The sequence below is a fragment of the Mobula birostris genome, chromosome 6, assembly GCF_030028105.1.
Source record: "Mobula birostris isolate sMobBir1 chromosome 6, sMobBir1.hap1, whole genome shotgun sequence".
Taxonomy (NCBI): domain Eukaryota; kingdom Metazoa; phylum Chordata; class Chondrichthyes; order Myliobatiformes; family Myliobatidae; genus Mobula; species Mobula birostris.
The window spans coordinates 178,172,738-178,196,052 of record NC_092375.1 but is presented as its reverse complement, the minus strand read 5'-3'; the positions used below and the strand labels follow the sequence as shown (position 1 = coordinate 178,196,052).

The following is a 23,315-nucleotide window of genomic DNA, read 5'->3' as shown; positions in this document are numbered from 1 at the left end:
GAACACAAAATAATCTATGTAATTTTCAACAAGTAATCTTTCAAAAAAGGTGAAAGAAAATACATGGCAATTGCAAATCAGTCATACTGTTTTCTTTGAAGTTAATACTATGAATATGACAAACAGAAGGAAACCAAATTCATCTTGCTTCTTATTACAGAACATATTCTATCATATGAACCCCATTCTCTAACCTGTCAATTAACTGTGGCCACCATGGTAGTGTAGCAGTTAACATGATGCTACTAAAGCTCGGAGTTCTGTTCAATTCCAACATCATTTGTAAGGAGTCTGTATGTCCTCCCTATGGAATGCATGGGTTTTCTTCTTAACATTGAACTATATGATCTCGTACAATATTTTATTCCTGGCTTCTGGCTCTGGCTTCCTCCCATTGTCCAAAGATGTACCAGTTAGGTTAAATGTTCATTGTTAATTATCCCATGATTAAGCTATAGTTAAATTGAGGGTTTGGATGGCACGGTGCAAAGAGCTGGAAGGGCTTATTCTGCCCTGTGTCTCAATAAAGAAATAAATTACTGTATTTCATTAATCAATACATGGTGAAGCAATATTGTCCATTTTGTGATTCTGCCCAGGGTGAATTTCTGTTCCAATACATACTTGCAAAGGCATAACAATTTTAAAAGATAAAAAAACTATTTTCTTTGATCATTTGACCAATGTTGATATCATAAAACACACAAATGTACACATACAATTTAATGAGACTATCAAAAAAGTAAGTACCATCTAGATTAGTACAACGTTATTCAGTAAATCTTGGAGATTGTCCTTGCACTTACTGGATAAATATATTAAAGCCAATAGATTAGCTATTAAAATACTGCAGTCTTGTGACTGGCAGCGGGATTCCATGGTGTACAGAGATTTGGAAGTTTATCATATTTTGGACCCTTGGATTGGAAATAAATGATGAAAATATTGTATGAGATCATATTGTTCTTTGTTAAGAGTGAGAAGATAACTGAGGTAATGGCAACTTCAATACAAAGAGCAGACTAGCATATAATTATTTATTGGGTGATTAACATTTATTGGGGTCTGGAAGAGTGTGAGCATCAGGTCGGCTGCCTATAATAGATTCCATAATTATGTACTTGTTTCCATGGATTTCAACAGTTAGATAATGAGTAGGAGCCACAACAAACAGCTTATACAATATTACATGCTAATTCTCAAGATAAATTTCTATCCACTCTGTTTGGTGTACTTTTGCATGCAACACTGAAAAGGAACTTCAGCAACACATTTGAAACAAGGAGGTAACTTCACATGCCCCATCATTAAAATGTTCCTACAGCCAATAGACTCATTTTCAAGGATTCTTTGTCTCATGTTCTCGATATTTATAATTATTTATTCCTTTCTGTAGTTGCATAGTTTGTTGTCTTTTTCACACTGGCTGAAAACCAAATTGGTGCACTTTCATTGATTCTGTAATGGTTACTAATCTATTTTGGATTTATTGAGTATGCCTGCAAGAAAATGACTTTCAGGGTTGTATGTGGTGACATATATGCACTTCAATAATAAATTTACTTTGAGCATTTGAATCAAAATTAGACACAGAAATGGACTTCTAGCAAAATTTGCATTAATATTTTAAACATTAGTTCCTGCAGTGGAGAAGGAGATCCTATTATCAGAAGTGTGCAAGGAGAAAGAAGCAGATCAAAATGTAATAAATCACAATACCAATGAAAACGGTGATGAAATACAGGCTGATGAAGAGATTAACTCACAAGAATTCCAAGAGAGCAGTGACTTAGAGTCATCTTCAACTAGTCCTATTCAACCAGAATCACCAACTAATACCGACTATGCTGAGGAGCAACCAAGACCTTCAAGAAGACCTGATGTTACCAAGCACAGCTATTCCAGGTACAATACTGTCTCTTATCGCAAGATCAAAAAAGGAAATACTAAGCAGCGTATTGATGAATTTGAGTCAATGTTACAAATAAATTAAACGTTGCTACACATATGCAACATTAACTACTGTCTCCTGTCATTAAATTTAATCGAATTGGCCTAGAAATTGAATAGTGGTGTAGAAGCTATTTGATTGAAGGTGCATTGCTGCAAAATTGTGTGGAGCGAGGTCCAAGAAGTTGCAGGTTAAGCCTTACACTTTCAAAAGAAAATAGACAACTGGATGGATTGATAATGGGTGGAAACCCAGCGGGAGAAAAGATCACAAGGTACAGGAACAGAATTAGATCATTTGGCCCATTGAGTCTGCTCCACCAGTTCATCATGGCTGATCCAAATTTCCCTCTCAGCCCCAATATCCTCCCCTCTCCGCCCCAATATCCTCCCCTCTCCCTGTATCCCTTCATGCCCTGACCTATCATGAATCTATCAACCTCTGCCTTAAATATACTCAATGACTTGGCCTAAACAGCCATCTGTGGCAACAAATTCCACAGATTCACCGCTTGTCTGACCTCATGCTTGGGAGGGGAGATACAATGGGTCTTCCGATACTATGGAGATTGTTGAGTGCATTCCCAATACTGAACTAGTTCTGTCCATCATTAACTGTGGATCTGGGGATGGGGCAGTGGGGGGGGGGGGGGAGAAGAGAGAACTATGAAGATGTAAGAGCTTAATGGAAGACCAGGCAAGTTGTGCACCTGAAAGGGCTCATAAGCATTATGAAGTTCTGCTTCTACATGCCTGGTCTTTACCATCTCTCAGCCTTGCATGCATGGTCCAGAATCGGCAAAGCCACATCTGGACATATGAAGCTTGGTGTTGCAGATGCATAAAAGATCTAGACGAAAAAAAAAATCACAACTTTGAGGGGGGGAGAAAGGGCAAGTTCTTATGACTGAAATCTTTAAGGATATAGGACAATGTAAAAGAATTGGCATTACACCATTCAAATTCTAGGCCATTGGTTTCACTTTAGATTCTACATATCACAACTTAAATGCAAAAATTATATGGCTTGTTCAATTCAAACCAGCAAAGTACATGCAATAAATTTATTACAGCAGTAATCCAAAGAGAACTGTAACCTGAAGAGTTCACCTTTTAACTTTGTAGATTAATATCATCTCATTATTCTGCATCACAACTATCAAGCAAATCAACAACATCCATTTTTAAGAAAGTGATTAATTCATCCTTCGGACTAAAAAATAATTATGTATTGCACAATATTAAGTAGTGAATGGCCTCTTAAGGATCAGAATGTTTCAGCAAGATTGTTGCAATTAAATGCCGAACAACTATGCCTTATGCTAGTGGATAATCTGAATTAAACCTTATTCGTTTCATGTGACCATTGTTAATCAGGTCAAATAGATATTGTGGTAATCACATGTATTGTTGAAGCTTCCTTTATAACTTTGTATTAGTTTATTGTGAACAAGACTATTGCAATTAGGAATTTAGCAACTGTCATGAATGTAACGTAAAACATATGATTAGTTCTTATGTTGTTTATAACTCATTGCTTTTCTGCCTTAATATTTGTTTTGGTTCATTCTCTGCTTAAATAATAAATCAGTACACCACCAATCTTGAACAATTTTTATTTTTGTCTTTTACTTGGTGGCGAGTTTTGAGTAACATTCTTTCATATACATCGCAAAATGAAAACCAACTGTTCAACAAACATTATTATTCAAATCATAAACATGAGAAGGTCAGCAGATGCTGGAAATCCAAAACAATACATACAAAATGCTGGAGGAACAGGTCAGGCACGTCCTGAGGCAGGGTCTCGGCCTGAAACATCAACTATCTATTCAAAGTTATAAGTACACTTATTATCAAAGTACATATACATTACACAACCTTGAAATTTGTCTCCTAACAGGCAGCCATAAGACAAAGAAACCACCCCCCCTTCCCACCAAGGAGGAGATACTTTCAGCTAGTGAACCAGATTACATACAGTATATTTTTAAGTGAAGCACTGTTTAATTCTGAGGAGTACTTAACAGAGATTTATGATCTACATAGAATTTCTAAATACAAGTAGAAATCTTATAAACTAGAAAGACATACCAAATAGTTGCAGATGGACAAGTCATCTATTGATGAAGCATGAATTATGTATCTACTCTCTACCAATTCTGCCTGCCTTCTGCCACCTATTCTGTTTTTCTCTTAATTGGCATCATTGGTTTGTAATGCTTCTCAACTACTTTATCAGGCCAGGTGGATGGAGTGTTTACTTAGGCCAACATAGAATCTCTTGCTTCTCTTGATTGGGGCATAGTTTAACTAGACCACCCATGGATCCTCGTGTAATTTTTGATTAAATCAAAAGGGTGAGAAAAGTGTCCTGTTAGAAGTTAAGAGGGTGAGCAAAACTTTAATGTATTGGCCAACAACCCTCTAGAACCCTGGACAGTTTCTGCTACAGCTGGAAAAAAAAAATACATTTTGTGAACAACAAACTTCTTGATCCGTAAACAGTTTCAGCTGCTGTGCTTAAAAGGAAGCTGTGGTTAACAATAAGGTCCTTGGTGCCTGGAAAGTGAATGTCCATCACAGGTGAACTGCTGCAATGGTTATGAAGAAGGTGATTGCTGGGTTCTTGGGAGGGGAGTCCCTTGATGTAGATAGAATTATAGTGAAGGAACAGGCAATATCCTTCCAAGTCTGATCGGTGTGTGTGATTTGGAGGGGTTCTGATTTTGCAATGGATGAGGGCAGCATGGTTAGAGTAAAAAAATTACTACCAAGATTTTGTAGAGAAATTTACATTTAATTTCAGACATTTTCCTGTTGAGTGTCAGCAGGTTTGGGATTCCTCTGCATGTACTTAAAACATAGAACCTAACAACACAGTACAAGCCCTTTGGTTGACGAGGTTGTGCCAACTTTTTAACCTACTCTGAGGTATATCCCACCCTTCCCTCTTATATAACCCTCCATTTTTCTATGATCCTTGTGCCTACTTAAGTTTCTTTAAAGCTCCGAACATATCTGCCTCTACTACCACCCCTAGTAGGGCATCCAGGGTGGTGATTTTCTGGAATTTGTTGCCACGTGCAGCTGTGGAGGCCAGGTTGTTGGGTGTATTTAAGGCAGAAATTGATAGCTTCTTGATTGGACATGGCATCAAAGGTTACGGGGAGAAAGCCGGGAAATGGGGGTTGAGGAGAAGAAAAAAAGGATCGGCCATGATTAGGCGGCAGAGCAGACTTGATGGGCCAAATGACCCAATTCTGCTTCTATGTCTTATGGTCTTATCCCACACACCCACCCACCACTTTCTGTGTAAAGAACTTAACTCTGACATCTCTCCTACACTTTCCTCCAATCACCTTAAAATTATGCCTCCTACTATTAGCCATTTCCACCCTGGGATGTAGAGTTTCATAGATCTCTGGTTATCCACTCAAGCTATATCTCTAATCATTTTGTACATCTCTATCTAAAGCCACCTCTCCATTTTTTGCTCCAAAGAGAGAAGCCCCAGCTTGCTCAACCTACCTTCATAAGACATGCCCTCTAGTCCAGGCAGTATCCAGGTGAATCTCCTCTGTACCCTCTCAAAAGTTTCCACATCCTTTCTATAATGAGGTCACCACCACTGAACACTACATTCAGGGTTTTATAGAGCTGCAACATTACCTCACATCGCTTCCTCATGAAGAATTTGACTATGATCTGTGAGATACTAATTAAAATAGTGCAAATTTTTCACCATGTAGCTGGAAATCCACTTGAGCAATGTCTGCCAGTTGGGGTCTGTCATCAGAATAATGCCTCTCCTCTGCATAGCAATAATGTAAATAACAGATCATTTGTTTGTCTTGGCATTGTGTCAGTTTCTAAATTTTTAATGAATTTGTTTATAACTGCATATTTTAGTTATTTTTCATGTTTAATAGATTGAATGTTTTGATAATCTCATAGGGTTTTGAACGTTACTGCATGTGATAGCTTTCCTACTGGGCTGAGGCAGGTGTTTGACTTAACCGAACGTCAAAGTCTTTTTCAACATTTTGGCAGGCAGGGCTCATTCTGCCCTTCCATGTGATAAGAATCATGCCTTGGAACGTCTTGTTGCTGCACAGGACCTCACCGGGGGGGGGGGCGATGAGTCATTTCCATCTGGCTTTTTCTTAGACAAGTTCAGACCTGGTGTAGGATACATATGGTCTGCATTTGTTATATTTTTAAAAATTGTATTTCAGAAATATCCAAAGCATTATTATTATTTATAATATTTTGTCATTACAATTGGTACTTGCCTAAGTGGTGGCTACCATTTTACACTTGGCATGCTGCCCCAAAATGAGGAGATTCTAAAGCACTTCCAGCTCTCAGTGCTATTTTTGATTGCCAAGCCCCCGGCGAGCCTGCTGCTCTCCATATAGCATCACAGGAAACTTCCTTGGATAGGCATAATGTTCTATACAAATATCCACCCATCCACTTTCAAAGCAACACACACACAAAATGATGGAAGAACTCAGCAGGTCAGGCAGCATCTATGGAAATGAATAGACAGTTGACGTTTCACTCCAAGACCCTTGTTCAGAGCTGAGAAAGAAGGGGGAAGATGCCAGAATAAAAAGGTGAAGGGACTGGAAGGAGGCTAGTTGGAAGGTGATAGGTGAAGCCAGGTGGGTGGGAAAGATCAAAGGCCGCAGAAGGAATCTGAAAGGACAGGAGAGTGGACCATTAGAAAAAGGGGAGGAGGGGACCCTGGTGGAAGTATTGAGCAAGTGAGAAGAAAAAAGTCTGAGGGGGAATAAAGAAAAGTGGGGATGGGGGTGGATTGTTTACTGGAAGGAGAAATCGATATTCATACACTTCCACTTTCTCTATCAGCTTGGCAGTGTAGGTGATACTTGTACACAGAAGGAGGTGTGAAGATGATGAATCTGTTAATTTCTGACATTCCATTTGTGCCAATAAGACTAAATGAAGAATCTGAAAGTAAATATTTGAGTCTATGTAAGTTCTGTTTCTAATTTTGGAATACCAAATTTCAAGTAAAACATGATCCTCACCACAGCATTCTATACATATTCATATGGCACACTCAGCAAATGAATTGATAGATTAATTTTAATTCAATCTAAATTAACTGTATACACTTAGTGGCCACTTTATTAGATACTTCCCTGCTCATATTGAAAATATATAATCAGCAAATCATATCGCAGCAACTCAATGCATAATACCACGCAGGCATGGTCAAGAGGTTCTGTTGTTGTTCACGGCAAACATGAGAATGGTGATGAAATGTGATCTAAGTGACGGACCGTGGAATGGTTGTTGATGCCAGACGGGATGGTTTGAGTATCTGAGAAATTGCTGATCTCCTGGGATTTTCATGCTCAACAGTCTGTAGAGTTTACAGAGAACGGTGCGAGAAACAAACAAAAAAAAAAATCTAGCAAGCAGCACTTCCCTGGGCAAAAATGCCTTGTTCATGAGAAAGGTCAGAGGAGAATGGCCAGAATGGTTCAAGCTGACAGGGAGGCAACAGTAACTCAAATAGCAGAATGCAGAACATGATGGGCTACAGCAGCAGAAGCCCATAAATGCTATTTGCTTACTTATATTATTTTGCATGAATTGTATTTTCTCTCTGCACATTGGGTGTTAGATTGTATTTTTTTTTTAAATGGGTTTGTTTTTTAGCTGTCTGTAAGGAGATGAATATCAAGGTTGTATAATATATACATACTTTGACAATAAATGTACTTTGAACTTTAAACATACACTCAGTGGCAACTTTATTAGGTACAGGAGGTACCTAAAGTGGTCACAGAGTATATTTCCTGTATTAATTCACTTCAGTGATAAATGTATTAAAACTGCTGGTACTTTAAAATAACACAATTTAGTCAGCAATTTCAGTTTAAGTAGGTTTATTCACCACTCTATGTGCAATGGAACATACTGGTGCTTATATTTACCACAACATTGTTCAACTTCTCGCTCTCTATGGGGATAGATTCTAAACCATTCAGTATGTTCTCCCGCAGCAAGTTTCATCTCTGTGAGGTGACACGTTGCCTTTGTGATACAATTTTGAATAATAATGACAAAGGCCTGAGGCACACCACTTGATAAATTCTGAAATAAATTCTTAGGTTAAAATAAGAAACAAAAATGAATAACTTTCTAAAACAAACAAGGAAATTTGCAGATGCTGGAAACCCATAGCAACACAAAATGCTGGAGGAATTCGGCTGACCAGGCAACGTCTTTGGAGAACAGCAAACAGTTGTCGTTCTGGGCCGAGACCCTTCATCAGGACTAGAAAGAAGTCAAAATAAGAAAGTAGGGGATGGGAAAGGGCAACAAGTTGGAAGGTGATAGGTGAAGCCAGGTGAGGGGGAAGTAGGTGGGTGGGGAGTGGAGATGAAGAGAGAAACGTTGACTGTTTATTCTGCTCCATAGATGCTGCTTGGCTTGCTGAGTTCCTCCAGCATTTTGTGTGTGTAACTTTGTAAAACCATCAGATGCTAAGAAAGAGACCTTCAGTTTTTCAAAGCAAATGACAAAAAAAATGAAGCAGTCAAATAACCTAGTGGGACTTAAAATACTTAGCTGTAATAAGAAATTATTACTTGACTAAAATGTTAAACAATTATGATAAATGAGATATTTACAGACATGTGACCAAATTATTTACCGAACATTAGGTAGAATTTTATACCCAGACTCCTCAAACAGAAGGCAATACTTTCTCTTTTTGTATAAAATATTGCATTATTCAGAATTAACATATAGTTTAGTATTAAAGCTGAAAACATGACTCCCATTTAGCTTTGGCCTGTTTTCATCGACAAACTGAATGAAACAGCTCCCGAGGAATAAATGTGTGAATCACTATCAGTCGTAGAGTTGTTTACAACTTACAGAAACTGAATTAGAGAAAAGTCTTTTATTTCACAACAGTGCAAAATTATTTTGACATTGGACATTGCACTGCCTATAGACAATGTGACTGGACAATGTATTTGTAATTAAAGCATAACCTCTTCCGGCATCCAAGGTGTCTAACCTAAAATTTGTGCCAGGTTCAAAGCAGAAATATTCCTTTGCTGTATTTTTTAGTATACAAATCCCTTTTCCGAACTATCAATTGTCAATATTTGCATTTTTGGAATTAAGCAAATCTTTCTTAATGGTTGCAAAATAAACTTTGACTACCATTGTCTCTATGAGTGATGGTACTACATTCGAGTTCCAACACTAACAAAATTCAAAGCAACACAGACAAAATGCTGGAGGAACTCAGAAGATCAAGCAGCATCTATGGGGAAGAGTAAACAAGTTGCAGTTTTGGGTGGTGACCTCCTTCAGGAGTGGAAAGGAAGGGGGAGGATACCAGAATAAAAAGGTGAGGGAGTGGAAGGACGATGGCTAGAAGGTGATGGATGAAGCTGGGTAGGCAGGAAAGGTCAAGGGCTTGAGAAGTAATCTGACAGGAGAGGAGAGTGGACTATCGGAGAAAGGAGGTGGGGACCCAGGGGTAATAATAAGTAGGTGAGAAGAAGAAAAATGTGTGAGTGGGGAATAAAGAAAAGTTGAAGGGGGGGGGGGGGATTTGTTTCCCAGAAGGAGAAATCACTATTTATACACTTCCACTTTGTCTATCAGCTTGGCTGAGTAGGTGATACGTGTACATAGGAGGAGGAATGGAGATGATCAATCTATTAATTTCCCATATCCCATTAGTGCCAATAAGGCTATATTGAGATTCTGAAAGTAAATATTTGAGTCTATTTAAGTTCTGCTTCTAAGTCTGGAATACCCAATTTCAAGTAAAACATGACCCTCTCCAGACCAGATTGTTCTATAAATATCCATACAGCAGGATAAGGGAGGGGAAGGAGAAGGGGATTAACTAACAAAATTCAGTCTATTCTTCTGTCATCTGCTCTACAGACGTCTAATGCTTGTTTGTCCTCAATGAATTCAAAAGCAGACAAGCAAGAATAGCCTCTACCCCCTCACTTCCCCATGCTTGCTTTGGCATTCAAGAAAATCACGGTAGATGTTTAACATCTGTGCCACTTTCCAGCACTAGCGCTAGGTATCTGTTTTCTAAATATTTAAACAACTATTGGTCTCTCTATTAGTACACTCAGTGACAGGACTCCATAGCACTCATATATTGTGAATGCTGAAGATTCCCCATTCTTTGCTTGAAGACACTTCTTCTCATCTCAGTTTGGAATATGGCCAAACTTGTATTTTGAGACTGTGACACCTGATACAGCCAGGGAAAAGCTAACTCTATCTACTCATCTCACAACCTTGTGCGATTCTGTAAGGTCACTTCTCGTTTTGTTGAAGTACAGGCTTCATTTGCTTAGTGTACTCGTACAACAAATGTATCATCACAGGATTACAATATTAATATTTCATTTTCCTTCGCTGTTTTCAGTTTTTCTGCTGGTCACAAACACTTTCTGGTGGTTATTAAACTTGATTACACATTTGAATTACAAATTGCTGTATAACATGCAGATGAAAATTCCTTAAGAGTATTGTCCAAAATATTCAGACTCATGTTAGAAGGAAACTTTTTGAAAATAGGAGCACTAATCCATCATATAAGACGGCAAGCAAAATTCCCTTTTCATTGGTTCTGTTGAACCAAATGAAACAAAAACTTAAACCTAAAAACAGAAATACTTTTTTAATTATTTTATCTTAACCCATCCTGTGACTTAGATGAATACTTAAAGCTTTCTTTTTGATACAGATATCAAAGTATGATTTTAAAAGCAAATGGAAAGAAAATTCAAGTGATTTGTGTTTACTATTGTTGTAATAAATTAATTTCCAGTTTTCTAAAGTAGGTGAGAAATTACATCATATTAGATGAAACAACATAAGGTTTAATTTTTCTGTAGGAGCAGAAAAATATTATTGTTCATGCTTCAAGCCAAGTATTGCATAATGCCCAGTATTCCAGTTCTCTTTGGTGCCACTTGGAAATATCTGTCTTTAAAACTTCTTCTCGGGCTATTGAGTTTAAGATCGTATGCTTTTGTTCAACATCATTGGCTTTGGCATCATCATCCCAAACAAATAATAGTTCAAACAGTTAGCCCTTTAAAATGCCTGCATCACCACAGGATGTCATCGCATCATTACCTCCATTAATCCTTATAATAGTTCGTAAATTTCCATTTCTGATTGGAGTTATCTGGATCACAAGAGTTTATCATCAAGACTTTTCCAAACAGATTACCTTCTAAACACAAAGGAAACTGAGAGACCTCCCAAAGGATATGATCTACCTACAAAATAAAAAGATGTATTACTAGCATGTACTAATAACACAAGACATAATCTATGACAATGGTCCCCAACCACCGGGCTGCAAGGCAAGCGCTACCGGGCTGCGAGGAAACGATATGATTTGGCCATATGAGTCAGCTGCACCTTTCCTCATTCCCTGTCACGCCCACTGCTGAGCATGAATGCACGCGAGGTCATTACACGCGCGTCATCCAGGTCAGCGCGGGAAGGAGATCAACTCCTCCAGCTTGCAAATGACGGCAGGCTGAAAAGTATGTTTGACATAACATCTCTGCCGGCATCCTGGATCAAAATCAAGGCTGAATATCCTGAGATAGCCACGGAAGCACTGAAAACGTTGCTTCCATTTCCAACATATCTCTGTGATGAATGCAATAAAAACTAAATTGCGGAATAGACTGGACATAAGGAACCCCCTTCGAGTATCGCTGCCTCCCATCACCCCTTGATGGCATTGTCTTGTTGCAGGAAAACAAACCCAGGGCTTCCACTGCTTCAGTGATATTGGTGTGTTGCAATGATTTTATATGTTCATATGGGGAAAATATGTGCTGTGTGTTTAATATCCAAACGTTACTTAAAATGTTATGATGCTATTGACTTACTTATATAACCATATAACAATTACAGCATGGAAACAGGCCATCTCTGCCCTTCTAGTCTGTGCCGAACGCTACTCTCACCTTGTCCCACCCACCTGCATTCAGCCCATAACCCTCCATTCCTTTCCTGTCCATATACCTATCCAATTTTTCTTTAAATTATAATATCGAACCTGCCTCTACCACTTCTACTGAAAGTTCGTTCAACACATACTTCAAGCTCCATGATAATCGACTTATCGCTATATTCATGCGAGGAAAATATACGTTGTGTGTTTAATATTAAATTCATTAGATAAACCCTTTTAGAAACAAAATTGAGTGTATTAGCTACTTATCACCGATATTCCAGCCGTGATTTCAACTACCCCACCCCCTGCGCGAACAGATTCGCCAAAAACGGTTTGTAAAAAACAATCGGCACGTGCAAGTCACGCATGCGCAAGGCTTCATGGTCATTGTAGTCTTTCTCGGGGTAAAGGCAACGTATTTGACTGCTACTCTTGTCCGTTGGCAACCACCCCTCCCGCTCCCGCACCCTCCCACCCCCCGGTCGGCTGGTCCGCAAGAATATTGTCAATATGATGAAACCGGTCCACAGTGCAAAAAAGGTTGGGGACCCCTGAGCTATGATATTATATTCTGATATTACTGTATATTCTATGGCATGGTAGCGTAGTGGTTAGCACAAAACTTTACAGTACAGGCAATCCAGGTTTAATTCCTGCCAACTGCCTGTAAGGAGTTTGTATGTTCTACCTGTGGCCATGTGTGTTTCCTCCGGGTACTCCGGTTTCCTCCCACAGTCCAAAGACCTACTGGTTTGTAGGTTAATGGGTCATTGTAAATTGTCCCCTGATTAGGACCAGATTAAATAAGTAAATAAATAATCATTCATCTGCTGCAGCCTTAAAACTCATAGGCATGCATTGCTTCATTTTCAATCAGCTCTTATCTTTCCTAGTGGTTTTAGTCTACAGTGCAGAAAAAAATGGATTAAGTTTGAAAAAGGGGCAAAGATTACTTTAAGAAAGTTTGAAACTTCTTGAAAAACTACAAAGAAAGACTACTTGAATTGGAGCGGTCAATTGCACACCTGTTTATAACTTATGGAGAAGCTTATCAGGAATCCATGACAATGTCAATAGTTTCTACTGAGTGGCTATTCTACACTAAAAATAATCAGTAGATGCTGATGTAGCTTGACAGATGTTGATATTTCAAATGTTAATTGATATGGTTGACAGTACATGTTGATGAAAAGCTGCACTGTAACAATTTTAATAGTACCTATACCCTACATGCGAGTACTTTCATTCCAGCCTTGATGAAACTAGAAGTTACTGAAGGAACATGTCTGAAAGGGTGACATTGATTTGAAAGATTGGGGTGTATGCCCCCTCTGCAATCAGGAATTGGGCACATAGCAATGAATGGCCCACGTATTCATGAAGTGCTCCATCAGGGTCTAAGTACTTATTGTGTTTACTCCCCACACTGGAGCACGATTCCACTTACATTGTAATTTATTATAATAAATTAAGTCACTTTCAATCAGGGCTGAGGGAAGAGATTTAGATGTCGATTTACTTTACGGAAAAGTAACTTGGAAAGTAAAGTAATTACTTACTAATGTCGAATCAGCTGTAAATGACTGATGGAACCACCTGAGATTGTTGCTTTTTTTATTACAAGGTTTCATGCCAATTTCCTGTTTGGTGTCCAACAAAGCCATGCACAAGTCTCTTTGTTGTATTAGCTTCAACCATGAATGGCTAAAGTGTTGGTTCTGTCAAGAAAATATTTAAAACATTTTTTTAACAAGGCTTTTGCAAAATATCAGGCACATTACTGCCTGCAAGGGGTGACAGAACATTATAGGACAGGAACAGGCCTTTTGGCCTACATTTTCTGTGCCTACAATGACGCCAGTTTAAACCAATCCCATAAGGTCTAAGCTCCTCCATTCTAAGCCTGTCTAAATACCTTTTAACTATTGCTATTTTAAGTCAATTTTATTATCATTATACATATATGTCAGTACATATAACCCTGCAATTCATTTTCTAGTGGGCATATTCAGCAAATTTACAGAATAATAACTATAACAGGATCAATGAAAGATCAGAGTGCAGAAGACAGCAAACTGCACATACAAATAGCAATAAATAACGAGAACATGATATAACAAGATAAAGTGTTTGCACATATCCTTTGACCATTCCCCCTCTCATCTTAAAGCCATGCCTTCTAGTATTTGATATTTTCACCCTGGGAGAATGACTGACCATCAACACGATCTCTACCGCAAATCATTTTACATACTTCAATCAGTTAGCCAACTGCATACAAAATGGCTTGATGGAAGGAGTCAGTGCATGACAGTGGAGAGCAGTGTTTCAGAACAGAGGCCTGTGACTGGCAGTCTGAACAGGGTTCACTGCTGTACGTCATGAATAAGCAAGATAGGTCTGTGGTACAGTGGTCAGTGAAGATGATCTAAAACTACAATAGGAGAAAGATTGAAAATCTGACCGAGTGGTGTCATAACAACAATCTCTAACTCAGTGTCATCAAAGACAGGTGTGAGAAAAGGGCCCAAAGGATCATTGGGGACCCGAGTCACCCCAACCACAATCTATTCTAGCTGCTACAATCTGGATAAACTGTACTGCAGCATAAAAGTCAGGACCAACAGGCTCCGGGACAGCTTCTTCCACCAGGCCTTCAGACTGATTAATTCATGCTGATCTGAGTGTACTTCTATGTTACATTGACTGTTCTATTTATTATAAATCACTATGAATGCACTTTGCACACTTAAACAAAGATTTTTACTCCTCACGTACGTGAAGGATGTAAGAACTAAAGTAAATTCACATTCAAAACCAAGGAGTATGAAATGATAATGTGTACATTGAACCAACGGAATGATAAGCTATCACTACCTCGGCCGGCCTGGTGGACAGTCAGTGGCCGACTGGCATCGCCATCATTCCCGACTCTGAATGTATGTGTCTTTGTCTTGCACTTGTTCATCACACGCATGCACTGATGCAGCCATTCAGCATGATATATTTTCATCAGCGACAATCTTGGAAAACTCAACAAACTTCTCAGCTGCTTCATGGTCAGCAGACGATTTGTCACCAAAAATCTTTTAAAAATTTAATGCTGTGCCCTTTCTTAAATTCCTGCAACCGGCCTGCTGAATATTCACAACTAACTTCCATTTTCAGCTTGCTGTGATAGACCTTTGCTTGTTTCATGATCAGCATACTGTTAAGCGGCATGTGTTTACTCTGACCAACCTACTCATTCAATACACAATTGAGATCTTCATTTTTTTGCTTTATGCAGCGTTTTCTATTTTTTCATTAATCTCTGTTCATTTCATTTGTCAGGTCATTTCTCAGAACTGTCTGTGGTGCAGAGACCTGTGCATAGCCTAGGAACTTTCCCAGTGCCTTATGGAACTTCCTATTTGTGATGTCATGTCAGTGTTTTAAAAAAAATGTTGGGTTTTGGAATATTGGATAAGGGGTGCTGAACCTGTATCCAGTTCTCATTTATACTTGACAGATGACCTGCCACGCTCTTCTGGTGTCTGTTTCAAGATTTCTGCTTAGAACACTGGGAAATCCTATAGCTTATTAATGAGATAAACTGAATTGGGGAGGGGTTGTGTAGAGTGGCGTGACTGAAGAGGTGAAGTCCAATCTAAAAATTACTTCAAGAAGTAAGGAGAATCCACAATTTCAGTAACTTCCAAATGTTGTTTTGGCTGTGGTCCAATGTTATTGCTAGGATGATGTCTTGCACAACTTGGGCACTCTTGATTTATCCAAACTTTTATTGGGATTCTATGTAAAAGAAGTTATTGGTCCACAATTTGCAATATATTAGCGAGGCCTTTATCCAACTCCAAGAGCATTTTAGATTATTTCAAGGCTTGGACCAAAATGGCATGATTAACAAGTTTTGCAGATGACACCAAAATTGATGGTTTGGTCGACAGTGAAGGAAGTTGTCTGAGAAGGGTATTGACCAACTGGGAAAGTGGACAAAGAATTGGTAGATAGAATTTAACACCAGTGAATACAAAGTGATGCATTTTTGGCAAGTTAAACCAGGGAAGTATACAGTAGATTACAAGGCCCTGGGAGAACAGAGACCTAGGGGTTCTAATACACAGCTCCCTGAAAGAGGTGATAGAAAGTCCAAAATTCAAGGTTCCAACTAAATTGATTATCAAAGTTCATAAATGTCTCCATACTAAGAGGCATGTTCTTGTGGGTATACTCAATAAATTCACAATAGAATAATAATCATAATAGAATTAATGAAAGACCACACCAGCTTGGGCATTCAACTAGTGTGAAAAAGACACAAACTTTGCAAATACAAGAAAGAAAGAAATAATAATAATAAATAAATAAGCAAAAAATATTGAGAACATGAGATGAAGAGTCCTTGAAAGTGAGTCCATAGGGAACATTTCTATGCTGAAGTGAAGTTGAGTGAAGTTATCCCCTTTGGTTCAAGAGCCTGATGGTTGAGGGGTGACAACTATTCCTGACCCTGGTGGTGTGAGTCCTGAGGCTCCTGTACCTTCTTCCTGATGGCAGCAGTGAGAAGAGAGCATGTCCTGCATGGTAGGCATCCCTGATGATGGATGCTGCTTTCTTGCAACAACGTTTCATGTAGATGTGCTCAATGGTGGGGAGGGCTTTACCTGCGAGGAACTGGGTTGTAACTACTAGTTTCTGTAGAATTTTCTGTTCAAGAGCATTGGTGTTACTATACCAGGCTGTGATGCAGGTGAACACGGTGGTGAAGGTGTGTATGGCATGTTTGTCTTCATTGGATAAGGCAATGAATACAAGGGTTGAGATGTTATATTACAGGTGTACAGGAAGTTGCTGGGACTTCTCCTGGAATACTGTATGCAGTTCTGGTTGCCATAACATAGGAAGGGTGGGATAGACTTGAGAAGGTTCAGAAAAGATTCACAAGGATGTTGCCAGGTCGTGGGGTGGGGGGGGGGGGTAGCTTGAGTTACAAGGAAAGACGGGATTGACTGGGACTGTTTTCCTGGATTGGAGAAGCTGAGTGGTAATATTTTAGAGCAGGGGTTCCCATCCATTTTATGCCATGGACACCTACCGTTAACCGAGTGGTCCATAGACCCCAGGTTGGGAAACCCTGTTTTACAGCCTTATAAAACCATGAAAAGCGGAGATAGAGTAGCTAGCCGTCGTTTTTAATCCCCCAAAGTAGGTGGGTTTCAAACTAGAGGACATAGTTTTAAGTGAGCGGGAAATAAATTTAAACTTTGAGGGGCAAGTTTATCATACTGATTGTGGTGGATAAATGGAATGAGCTGCCAGAGGAAGTGGTAGCTGCAGGTACAATAACACCATTTAAAATACATCTGGACAGGTTCATGAATAGGAGAAGTTTAGAGGGATGTAGAGCAATGAACTAACTCGGAAAGGAACCAAAGGCAGCGTGACAAACATACCAAAGTGTTTATTGTCATGTTGTAAAGGTCAATGGTTCTAAAATAGCTGAAGCTACAAAGAAAGTAAAAATACAAGAATAAAATGTGCAAAGACAGAAGGGCACAAAGACTAAGTTCCAACTAACTTAATATCTTACCTTTTTATTAATATCACACAATTCAAATGAAAATGTGCCATTTTCAACAGCAAGGCAGTTCCTTGTTCCAACATTAAACAGCTAAAAACGATAACAAGACAACCATGTTAAAATGTGGTAAAATATTAAATTATCCTTCTACCTATATTTTTAAAATACTAACAAATTCTAACAAATTATCAGAATGTTTTATTGGCAAAGAGAGGAAACTGAAGACTTCTTTGCACACCCCTCGGCCTGTTATGAAATCTGAAATTCACTGCTTTCTCCCATTTTAAAATGAAAATTAGTTATTTTTAAAATCAGCAATCAGATGAAATTTAGTACGTAGCATATAAAGCTTTTGTAAATCTGCAACCTGTGAAACATTGACCAGAGATGATGGTGTCTTTTTGTTGATAGCACAAAGCAGAATCTCACAGAAATAGTTTCATATATTTTGACTATATAGTGTAGAATTAAATGCAGCTAGGTATCAGAATCGGGGAAATAAAATACAATGCACTTCACGAGCAGGAAACACCGATGCGTGATACTAAACTGAAGTAAATTTTGTATCTAGCTTTAAATTAAGATGACAATGAATTAGTTCTGAATACATTTTCTACCATTTTATTACAGATTTTGTTTATAAAATAAAGACCGACTGTCTGAACATGTCAAGTAATGATTGTTGCAGGAGCAACCCTGAGAAATTCCAATGGCCTACCATTTTAATTCACCATCACACTTTCATTCAGATTGTTTTTGCACTCTTACAATACAGCCCAACAATAGCTTGAGAAACAAGAACCATCTTTCAACATGGTTTGAGGCAATCGTCTGGATTCAATGCTGAATTCTCCAATTTAAGCTAGCTCTTTCTGTCTGTATCAGACTTGGCCATTTCTGCCCTCATTATTTTTGCTCAGTTCAATCTTTTTGTTTAAAACTGTTTGAAGAGTCTAGCATGGTGCCATCCCATAGCTACGATATTAACAACAAATTACACAAAGAAGTATAATCTGCAACTTAACTGCCACATTAAATAATTTGATCTCTTTCTACTGAAGATATTCTATTTCTTCTACCCATCATTCTCCCATCACCTCTGTCTCTGAAAGCTAACTTGTTTTCTCTTGTTCCCAGTTCTGTTGCAGGGTCCTGGATCTGATATATTACCCATCTATTTCCACAATTTTCAGATTGTTTAGGCAGCAAGAATTCGAGTACCATTGATATCTTGACAGGTTACAGAGGGTCAACGTCATGGGAAGTTTTTAAAAGTTGATACATACTGAAATCAGGAACCATTGTAGATCAGAAAATAAGTGGAATGGGACTTGATTCAAATCGCACATTGGCAGCAGACCTCCAAATGAACAATGAAACTAGGCAAGTACAATTCCATACAGCTAAATGATGCTGAACGTCAGTTTAAGGAGGAAAGCAAACACAGCAAAGGCTGAGGGAAGATTGATAAGGGTGTCAAATCCCTTTGAGAAAACTGTATTCTTTTGTCGCTAGCTCATCCTCCAAATTAACCATGTCACCATTGGAAAATAATCATCTTTGTTTTACAGTCATTTAAGATCCAGCTATGTACTGTTTGATTTATTGACAGCACAAAATTCCAGTAAGATGGCAGCACGTTCGATCGCAGCAGCTTCTACGGGGTCAACCAAAGGTGTTATTGTGCTATTTAAATGTATTTTTTTATGATCACAAGATCCTGCTGGACAGTAAGAAGTTGTAGTGATGCAGGCCCACCCATCAGCGAGTTGCTCGTTGGCAGAGAAGCCGGACTTGGTGCGGATCGTGCTGCTGTCTGCGTCAGAGGCGTCACTGCTCAGTGAGCCAGTGATCATCTTATCACTTGTCTTTTTGTGATCAAAAGACCTTGCAGGACACCGTTAATGTGGAATGCCGCAAGTCTGATTCACTGATTTGTTGGCAGACGGCAGGGGAGCTGCATGGCCTCGGGTGTAGGAAGGATTGCACCTCACGCTGAGGGGTCACCGGTGTACAGCTGCCTAGGAGCAAAGCACTGGAGTCACTGCGCTCCACCGGAGCTGTTGTGGCACAGCATCCAAAGCTGGAGTTGGTGCTGCCCCCCAGTGTACACTCCATAGAAGACCAGCTACACTGAGATTGAATGCAGACTTCTGCAACATTCATGGACTCGGGGTCCTGGACTATATAGTTCCTGTGTAACTGTATTTTACTGATACCTTATATGTGTCTGTTGGTACAGTGCTTGCACCTTGGCCACGGAGTAACACTGATTCATTTGGCTGTATTCATGTACCATTGAATGACAACTGAACTATGAACTATCTGGTTGACTTACTGATAGCACAAAAGTCTGATCGAAGCGATTCAAACACAAAATTCCAAGAAAAATTGCATAAAGTTAAAGGTTACGGACTATACAAGGCTTTCTTCCCCCAGACTGCCTTCCATAAATTTATAAGAAACGTAGCTTCATCATAGAAACTTACCAAGCCATCAGATCTCACTAAAGATGTTTGTATATCAGGATAAATGTTTTCTAAATACCACTTGAAGCTCTTACATTGAAGTTTTTTCCGGAGTTCTTTTTGCTTGCTTAGATCTCCAATGTTAAATTCAATGTTATTTGTGTTAAGAAGATGATGGTAACCATGACCATAGAAGACGTCAACATATTCATCCAGCCAAACCTCCGCCACACGTGCCAAATTCCGCTCCACTGTCTTAATTCTATCTTTTGGAAACGTATATGGATTGCCATCACGAAAAATATGGCCAACTCTTGAACAGGGGATAATCTCAATTTCTCCTCCACACATCCAAACCTGTACCACAAGTATAAAATAGTTGGAATAAAAAAAATTATTTAAACAAATACATATTATCAACTTGACTGAGTTTTAAGTTATAACAAAAAGTGCACATATAAAACTTTAGAAGTCTCTAATACCAGAGGGAATGCATTGAAGATGAGAGGAGGTAGGTTGAAAGGGGATGTGAGGAGCAAATTTTTTTTTTTTTTACTTATGGAGTGGTAGAAGCCTGGAACAGGCTATCTGGTATGGTGGTAGGAACAAACACATTAGAGCCTTTTCAGAGACGTTTGGACAGGTGCATGGATACAAGGAGGACGGAGGGATAGGGACATGGTATCGGTCAGAGGAATTAGTGTCTGGGTATTTTTGATTAGCTATTTAGCTGGTTCAGCATGCCATTGTGAGCCAAATGGCCTGTACCTGTGCTGTATGTTTCTGTGTTTTTTGTAATAGTGAAAAAGTAATTTAATGTAGTGGTTGGATTTTCTATTTTTGGTAACTGCTGTTGAAGCGTTTTAGGGCAAGTTCGCCACTTCACACGACTCTGCCGCCAACACTGATCAAATTTGTTGGGAATTACAGTTTTAAATACCTGCACCACACTTAAAAGATCTGCATTACTTGGAAGAGTCCTAAAAAGTGAGGTCATAAACAATAAGCAGTACTAAACATCAGATTAATAGAAGAGACAAAAGTCTGTAAGATATTTCTTCCTGCAAGTCAAAATTTAGGTGCCAGGGAAATATATCAGATTCAAAAATGAGTTGGAGAGTCCAAGTTCAAATCACAAAATTGAGACATCTTCACTGTAAGAAATCACCATTGTAGATAGAAACACAGAAGGCCTACTGCACAATACAGGCCTTTCGGCCCACAATGCTGTACCAAACATGTACTTACTTTAGAAAGTATTATCTTGGGTTACCTATAGCCCTCTATTTTTCTAATCACAATGTTCTCTCTTTTATTGGGGTGAGAAACAAACCAGCATGTTGAAAGATAGAGCTGTTGCAGAACTCATAATTGCCAACTCATTCACACTGCTCAGTGGCATTGTCAACACAAGCTCTCCACTGAAGTGGAGAGAATGAGGGAAGAACCGAGGAAGGAAAGAAATAGAGGGGTGAAAGTGTTAAACAACACAAAGGTAAATGAGGGGTCCTTCCAGCACACAAAGCTGTGTGATCAGGCGACTGATTGTAATTGGCCTGCTGCCACAATGATTATTGGGTCCAAAGTCCACAACAGCTTGCAGTATGATCTTTATCAAGGCAGCAAATGGAAATTCATATGGGGACTAAGTGAGAGTAAAAATCAATGTCCTAGTCACAAGTAGTTCCAGATTTGCTGTGTGGTATTGGTCTTGTCCTACTGTGAATGAGAAGTTTATAGGTTGCAACCTTCTGATCCACGTTCCATCAGTAGTCGGAAAGAAGTGCAGTGCATATCAGTGACGTTATCACATGCACAAGGTATGGCTGGGTATTACATTTGAGCTCCAGTTAAGTGAAACATTGGCAATTTCCTGAAGGCCAGGAAGTCTACCAGAAAAAGCACTAACACTACAAATCGTGGGCAATTATTTTTATACTTGATTTAGAAATAAACCACAATCACAATGAATATCCCCCATAGCGTACAATGTGGCAATAGAAGGTACATGGTTTTCCGAGTGATAATTCTGGGAAAATAATCCAAATTTTTATGGCAATCTTTCAGTCATGGCATAGCAATTTGCAAGGTTTTTACTTTGTTTCAGCAGTAAAGGCAGGTATGCCATGATATATATACACACAGAGCATGTCTACAAATAAAGACCCTGATTACTGGTGGTAGTCAACATACTGAGATTTTATTGAAGGTGCTTCCTTCTCAACAGGTGATGCTCAAATGTCCAATCTACACAAAACAGAGCATTCACAGAATTTCTCATCCTCCCAACTTCATTCGCCACAACAATGTAGGTATTTTATTCAATGATGAACTGAGGATTTTATTTTCCTGATTTGTCACAGCAGGAACATTTAAAATAACTTTTATTGAATGCTTAGAACAAAAACCCATAATACAGTACAGCAAAGGAACAGACCCTTCGGCCCAAAATATCTGTGACAAACAAGATGCTAAATTTATTCTGTCTGTACGTGATTCATATCCCTTAATTTTTTGAATATTCACATGTTTCTTTAAAAGTCTCAAACCATCATATCTGCCTCCATCACAAACCTTGATTATGCTTAAAGCATAATCTTTCACTTCTGAATCCATACTGGTTGAATTTTACTTAGTTGCAATTTTCCCAGCAGTCTTCCACTTGTTAACTATCTAGCTGGGCCTTACAATAAGTGTTACTTCAAGTAATTCCTTATTTTGATGATATGCAATACTACATCATCTTAGTGCAAGGACAATTACATCTATTGCTGGCTTGTCCTTGAGCTCATATGCAGAGATGAAATTAATTAAAATAAGAAATTGCTACTGAACAGAAAGTGCATGGGCTGATTACATAGTAATTTCCTGAATCTAAGAATACTAGGATTGCTTCAAATTTACATACTTAACTGCATCCAAACTCTAATGCTATAGACAGGAAACTCAACTCTCAATAAAATACTGAAGACATTTATTTTGAAATGTTAGGTAAGCATATTTTTCTAGACATTTCTGTTTCATAAATTAATAGCACATGTACATTTCCAGCTTCTGATTTAAAAAACCTGTAGAAATACCTTAAAAGACAGCTCCATGTTTTCTCCACCCCAGACTTCCAAGCCTGTATCATAAGTACCCAGTTCATAAAAGTATTTCTTATCAATTGAAAATAATCCTCCTGCCATTATTGGACATCTAGAAAAAAAAGTTATGAAGATGAGGTAACAGTAGAAAATATTGCATCAGAAATCATAGCTTCAATTTGGGAATAGATAAATACAGTATAGAAAGTAATGTT

General features: G+C 38.6%; 1 protein-coding gene across 1 annotated transcript in view; it reads right to left on the bottom strand.

Moving 5' to 3' along the window:
* Nucleotides 1-10,691: 10,691 nt before the first annotated feature.
* LOC140198656 (polypeptide N-acetylgalactosaminyltransferase 5) overlaps nt 10,692-23,315 on the bottom strand; it is a 30,589-nt gene continuing 17,965 nt past the window's right edge. Inside the window, exons 6-10 of the mRNA XM_072259663.1 lie at nt 23,095-23,212; nt 20,036-20,371; nt 17,556-17,636; nt 13,525-13,683; nt 10,692-11,270 (exon numbers count right to left, since the gene is read on the bottom strand). Of these exons, the coding sequence (XP_072115764.1) occupies nt 11,130-11,270; nt 13,525-13,683; nt 17,556-17,636; nt 20,036-20,371; nt 23,095-23,212 (835 nt within the window). The 3' untranslated portion in view covers nt 10,692-11,129. The remainder of the gene's footprint in view (nt 11,271-13,524; nt 13,684-17,555; nt 17,637-20,035; nt 20,372-23,094; nt 23,213-23,315) is intronic.